This window comes from Dendronephthya gigantea, unplaced genomic scaffold (genome assembly GCF_004324835.1).
Source record: "Dendronephthya gigantea isolate DGI-Jeju-01 unplaced genomic scaffold, DenGig_1.0 000099F, whole genome shotgun sequence".
NCBI lineage: Eukaryota > Metazoa > Cnidaria > Anthozoa > Malacalcyonacea > Nephtheidae > Dendronephthya > Dendronephthya gigantea.
Genome location: NW_021163109.1, coordinates 817,742 through 824,471, shown reverse-complemented (window position 1 = coordinate 824,471; position 6,730 = coordinate 817,742). Strand labels below are relative to the sequence as shown.

Below are 6,730 nucleotides of genomic sequence, written 5' to 3'. Positions count from 1 at the left end.
TTCAGCAAGCGCGAAAGCAAGAGCGGCAGCCAAGATAGCAGCGCTTGAAGCTAAAGCTGCGTCTATCCAAGAAAGGCAAGAGCTCGAACTCGAAGAGCTTAAACTAAATCAAAGAAAAGCCAAACTCGAACTTAGGACTGAGTTAGCGGTCGCTGAAGCTGAACAAAGAGCCTACGAAGAAAGCGAAATCGAGGAAATACGCAGTCGTAACGGCAAAAGTGTTTTGCATAGTTCGCCACCGGTCCAGCGCAAGTTAAATCTCACCGACCAACGACTCGAGAATGCCCCAAAGGTTTCTTCAAGTCCCGAAGCTAAGCCCGCTGCCGTAGACATGTCTGCACGTCAAACACTCAACCCTGAAGCCCCCGAATGGCGCGCTGTAACGCCGCAGGGCTACGAACGCTCGTACGTCAACGACCTTTCTCAATCGGATAAGTTTCGCGAGGAATCGTTCCAAGCGCTAATGACAACGCAAGAACGTCAGAATGGGGTGCTACAGCAGCTAGTCCAACAGCAACAAGAAAGCGTAATGGCGCTCACCTTACCACGACCCAGTTTACAGACGTTTAACGGCGATCCCCTAGGTTACTGCGACTTTGTGCGTGCGTTTGAACATCTGGTAGAGCGCAAGGCAAACGACCCCAGCGCAAGACTCTACCTTTTAGTGCAGCACACTTCCGGAAGCGTGCAGGAATTGATGCGAAGTTGTCTGTCCATGCAGCCAGAGGAGGGATATAGAGAAGCGCGACGCTTGCTTAAGGAGCGATACGGTCAGAAATACAAGATCGCCGCCGCGCACGTACAGAAACTCATCAACGGGGCCCCCATCAGAACAGAGGACGGCGAGGAGCTGCAGAGATTCTCCATCCAGCTGGTGAGTTGCACCAACACATTGAAGGAAATTGGTTACATAGGGAAACTGGACAATCCAGAAAACCTAAAGAAAATCGTCGATCGCCTGCCGTACCCACTTCGCGCGAAATGGCGAGACGCGGTGGACCGTATTGTGGAAAAAGAAGAAAGAGACGTGACAGTCAAGGACCTAACAGATTTCGTGACGATGAAGGCCAGAGCAGCCAGCCATCCTGTGTTCGGTAAACTTGAAAGAGCGTCAGACAAAATCACCGGCCCAGGAAATCAACGACCACGCCGTAGTGCCAACGGTTTCGCAACGCAAGGGGGCGAGCAAACCTCGACCGAAGCCAGAGAAAAGTGGTGCCCACTGTGTAAGATGGCCCACTGGCTGTCACGCTGCGAAAAGTTCCGGAAGCAATCGTTGGCCGAAAGAAGACAAGTAGTCAGAAACAGCAAACTGTGTCTCAACTGTCTACTGCCAGGACATTTTGTTAATGCGTGTCCCAAACCCAGTTACTGCAAGGTGCCAGAATGTGAAACAAAGCACTCGACGTTTCTGCATCCGAGGTCCGAGAAGACGCCCGAACACGATGCTGATGCAACACCCCCTGTAGACGTAGAAACCAGTCAAGAGAGCGTAGCCAACGGAAACAGTACGCCAGCAGACGAAACCCTACACAAGCCGATAGTTTGTACGTTCGAATGTCGACCAAACCCAACGCGCCAAGATACGATTCTGTGACAGCGCTGGCCATCGTTCCTGTTCGCGTCAAGGCATCTGGCCATGGTGCATCTAAGACGGTGGAAACGTATGCATTCTTGGATTCGGGCTCGAATACATCATTCTGCACCGAAGCCCTGCTCGACCAACTCGACCTTCAAGGCCGCAAGACGAGTCTGTCGCTGACGACGATACAAGGTAAAAACTCGCTCGTGCAGTGCTCCCAGGTGAGTCTTGAAGTGTCTTCACTGGATTCAGCAGCACAGCCCGTTAATATGCCAGTGGTGTATTCACGACCATCTCTACCAATCTCCCGCGACGCCATCAGTAACCAGGAAGATGTAAACCGCTGGCCACATCTTGAAGGATTATCCTTGCCAGAGATCGACGCCGAAATCGGCCTGCTTATCGGAAGCGACGTCCCCGAAGCAATACAACCAATGGAAGTACGACAAAGTGAGAGCGGAGGACCTTTCGCGACTCGGACCATCCTAGGATGGGTACTCAATGGCCCTCTTGGTAGAGGAAAGAACACGTCAGCTACGTCCAACTTTTTGCAGAGCACTGCTCGTCTTGAGCAGCAATTCCAGGACTATTGCAACTTGGAGTTCAACGACTCGTCCTACGATGCCAAACAGTCAATGTCGCAAAATGACAAGAGAGCGCTGGAAATCATGGAGGAAAGCGTCCAATTGAAGGAGGGTCATTACGAAATCGGGCTGCCATGGAAGAGTCATCCGCCGCAACTCAAAAACAACAGACCGGTAGCGGAAAGACGACTAAGTCTTTTGAAGAAGCGTCTTCAACGAGAACCAGAAGTACACGAGAAGTACAAGGGCTTCATGAACGATCTTATCAAGAATGATTACGCCAGCAAAGTCGAGAACCGCGAAGTCGACCAGTCAAGCATTCGGTGGTACCTGCCACATCACCCCGTGTTCCATCCTCAGAAACCCGACAAGGTGAGAGTGGTATTCGACTGCTCAGCCAAGTATCACCAGACGTCTCTCAACGACCAGCTCTTACAGGGGCCGGACCTTACCAACTCGCTTGTTGGCGTCTTGACAAGATTTCGCGAGGAGCGCGTGGCTATGATGTCGGATGTCGAGGCCATGTTCTACCAAGTCCGTGTCCCTTCTGAAGATCGTAAGGCTCTGAAATTCCTGTGGTGGCCGGACGGCGACCTGGATCAACCAGTGCAGGAGTACGAAATGAACGTACACCTATTCGGAGGTGCCTCATCGCCCAGCTGCGCAAACTTTGCCCTGCGGAGAACCGCCCAAGATAACAAGGCCGAATTCGACCCAGAAACAACCGAAACTGTCGAAAGAAATTTCTACGTTGATGACTGCTTGAAGTCCATTCCAACAGATCCGGAAGCGGTGAGATTGGCAAACCAACTGCGGGAATTGTTGGCAAGGGGAGGATTCAGATTAACGAAGTGGACGTCCAACTCTAAAGCCGTGCTGGAGTCATTACCAGAATCAGAAAGATCGGAGCAAGTCAAGGACATGAACTTGGACAAATCTCCTATTCAGAGAGCCCTGGGTGTTCGCTGGAACGTATCATCAGACAAATTCGGTTTCAGTATTGTAGTGAAAGACCGTCCCGCAACCAGACGAGGCATTTTGTCGGTGGTCAGTTCCGTTTTCGATCCGCTGGGATTTGTCGCTCCGTTTGTCCTTAAGGCGAAACAAATCCTGCAGGACTTATGCCGCTTGAAGCTCCGTTGGGACGACCCAATCCCGGACGAACACCTGGCCCGCTGGCAATCGTGGTTGAAGGAACTGCCGAAGCTCGAGGATGTGCAAATAGATCGGTGTCTCAAGCCTACCAATGACGCCAAGATCAGTTCGTTCCAACTGCATCATTTCTCTGATGCGTCGCAAGATGGCTATGGAGCCGCCACCTACCTACGTGTAGAAGATGAAGCCGGCAATATCAAGTGTTCGTTTGTAATGGGGAAGTCCCGTTTAGCGCCAATCAAACAAGTTACGATACCTCGTCTGGAGCTTTCAGCAGCTGTTACAGCCACGAGACTGGAGAAGATCTGTCGGGGAGAACTCACGCTCGAAGTGAACGACACGTTCTTCTGGACCGACAGCACGTGTGTCCTACGCTACCTACAGAACAAAGATAAACGATTTCAGACCTTCGTTTCCAATAGAATTTCTACGATACTTGATGCATCTTCTACTTTCCAGTGGCATTACGTCAACACCCTTGCCAATCCAGCCGACGACGCATCTCGTGGCGTGCCAGCGACACAACTCCAGCGATGGATACAGGGGCCGGATTTCCTGAGCAAGCCAAGGGCCGCTTGGCCACAGCCACCCAGTGATCTGAGCTTGGTCATTGGAGACAACGACCCCGAGGTCAAGCGACAATCCGCCACGTACACGAACAAAATTTCTAATCTACATCCACTTGCAGAGTTAGTCAAGCATTTCTCTTCTTGGAGTCGGCTGAAAAAGGTCCTAGCGCTGGTTTTGCGCTACCAGGCGATCCTGAAACGTCGCGTCATCCAGAAGAAGTTAAATCCTGCTGAAGCGATCGGGTTTTCAACGTCCATCACGCCTATTTCCGTGTCCGAAATGGTCAACGCTGAGAAGGAAATAATTCGACATGTGCAGCAAGAATGTTTCAGCGAAGAACGAGAATGCCTAGAAAGAATAAACCAAAGTAGCGATAAAGATCGCAAGAACGTAACGGTTAAGAAATCGAGCCGCGTGTTCCAGCTGGATCCAGTATTAAAGAATGGGTTGGTACGTGTCGGCGGAAGACTGCGGAGAGCACCAATAAACGACAACGCTAAACACCCTATCATCCTCCCGAAAGACCACCATGTTATTGGACTCCTTGTAAACCATTACCACCACATCGCGGGTCATTCCGGCGTCGAGCACACGCTTTCCCTCATCAGAGAAAGGTATTGGATCGTAGACGGAAGATCAGCCGTGAAGAAGGTCATCGGCAAGTGCCTCAGCTGTAAGAAACGTCAGTCAACAGTATGCAATCAAAAGATGGCCGACCTGCCAGAAGACCGGGTAACGCCCTCGCTGCCACCGTTTACGTATACAGGCGTCGACTGCTTCGGACCGTTCGAAGTAAAACGTGCGAGAAGTCGTGTCAAGCGGTACGGAGTGCTCTTCACTTGTATGACAACACGAGCGATCCATCTAGAAGTGGCCCACACGTTGGACACCGACTCTTTCATTGATGCTCTCCGACGATTCGTGGCAAGGCGAGGTCAACCTATGGAGATCCGCTCGGACAACGGAGGAAACTTCGTCAAGGGTGAACGAGTGCTAAGACAAGCCATTGACGAATGGAATCAAGAACAGATCCACGACTTCCTGCTTCAACGAAATGTCAAGTGGACCTTCAACCCACCCGCTGGATCTCACTTTGGTGGAGTGTGGGAGAGGTGCATAAGAACCGTAAGGAAGGTCATGAAGGCGCTGATGACGGAACAAGTGCTTCACGACGAGAGCCTCAACACGTTGTTCTGCGAGGTAGAGTCCGTGGTGAACAGCAGACCGATCACGAAGCTGTCAGATGATCCACGGGACGAAGAACCACTCACCCCAAACCACTTGCTTCTATTACGTCACCAACCCGCCCTTCCACCCGGTGTTTTTGGAAAGGAAGACAATCAGAACCGAAGGAGATGGCGTCAAGTGCAATATCTGTGCAACCTGTTCTGGAGACGTTGGGTAAGGGAGTATCTCCCCTTGCTGCAGAAAAGACAAAAGTGGAACGCTTCGAAGAGGAACGTGGCAGTCAACGACATCGTTATGGTGCTAGACGACAGCAAACCAAGAGGAGTATGGCCCTTAGCTCGGGTGTTGGAAGTGTACCGCAACAAGCGTGACGGACTGGTACGATCCGTGAAACTGAAGACAAGCAGCAACGAGTTGGTGAGGCCTGTAGACAAGATCGTCCTCCTAGAAGAAGCCGCCTGATGTTGGTATGAGATCGTGATAAACATTGTTATTAAACTAACGCTTTATTCATTTACTTATTTAGTTATTGACATTATTTCGTGTTTCAAACCATTTAAAAAAACGGTATTGTAAAGGCTCGTAGTACCGCCTTTAAGGGGCCGGTATGTTGGTTTGAAACCCTAACTTTGTTATTGTTATCGTATGTCGTTAATTTCCGTTTTGTTACTTCCTGCGACTACACGCGCAGCTGCACATAGTTTAATGTTTCATTGTATATCACTGTCAACTAGAGTATGGTCACTCTACTCTACAATTGGTTATTTACGTTTATGTTCGAACTCTATCGACGGTATTCATCAGCAGTTTGGTGTGTGCGCCAACTAAAGTAAGACTCTATCTTTGTGTTATTATAGTTTGTAAACATATGTAGCTACGTTAGTTGACTTATTCGTATTTAGTGCATGCCTGTTATAGTATTTAATTTGCCTAGATTGCATGACTTAGTGCGGTTTAATTCTTGTATTTTTAGTTCGAACGTTACCCACTATTTCTATTCCGCGATCACTCTATTCAATATTCCGTTACCGGATTGATCAGTTACCATATACCTTCAACCGCACAGTATTATAAACTTTATCATTAAAGATACATTTTATAACCATTATCCGCGCACGTGTTATCCTATCATCGTGGTTAGCGAATTTAGTGGAGTTCAATTTGTGGCGTTAACGGCACACCAAAGCAGCGTAGCTCTTAGAAGAATTTGGGAGTTACAACCCTTACCGTGTTTATCTTTACGTGTTTTTATATTATTATTACAACCTATCATTTCAGGTGCAAAGACGCGATTAAGGCAAAACAGGCACCACGCAACGTCGTTCGACGTCGATATTCAAGGTTTTTGATACGAAATAGTACCTTCGTATTTGTGATTCACAAGGTAACGTTTTTCTTTTTATAATTATCAAAGGTTAATGCGGTAGTTAACATTGGCATTTAATATAAGGCCTCGGCCTTCATGTACTCCCATTCGATCTTTCGTGTTATTACTACACGTATTACTTAAATATCATTAACTGTACTGCTTTGGTACATTTGCCATCGACTAGCATATATACTTTACAAAAACCAATCAAATATTCACCAGGATACGTCAAAATTAAATAACACTCTTACAGCTCTCTTGAGTGAGTCAACTTGAATGTTA

The 6,730-nt window shown here is 48.7% G+C and overlaps 1 protein-coding gene across 2 annotated transcripts; it reads left to right on the top strand.

Moving 5' to 3' along the window:
• Window positions 1-1,529: 1,529 nt before the first annotated feature.
• On the top strand, window positions 1,530-6,730 carry LOC114534397. Of its 2 annotated transcripts, none has more exons than XM_028555835.1 (2): window positions 1,530-5,908; window positions 6,358-6,730. In XM_028555835.1, the coding sequence occupies exon 1, from the start codon at window positions 1,558-1,560 to the stop codon at window positions 5,539-5,541; it is 3,984 nt and encodes a 1,327-aa protein (XP_028411636.1). In that variant the 5' UTR covers window positions 1,530-1,557; the 3' UTR covers window positions 5,542-5,908; window positions 6,358-6,730. The 2 variants fall into 2 exon arrangements, with proteins under 2 accessions (XP_028411636.1, XP_028411637.1); XM_028555836.1 differs by lacking the exon at window positions 6,358-6,730 and adding an exon at window positions 6,053-6,070.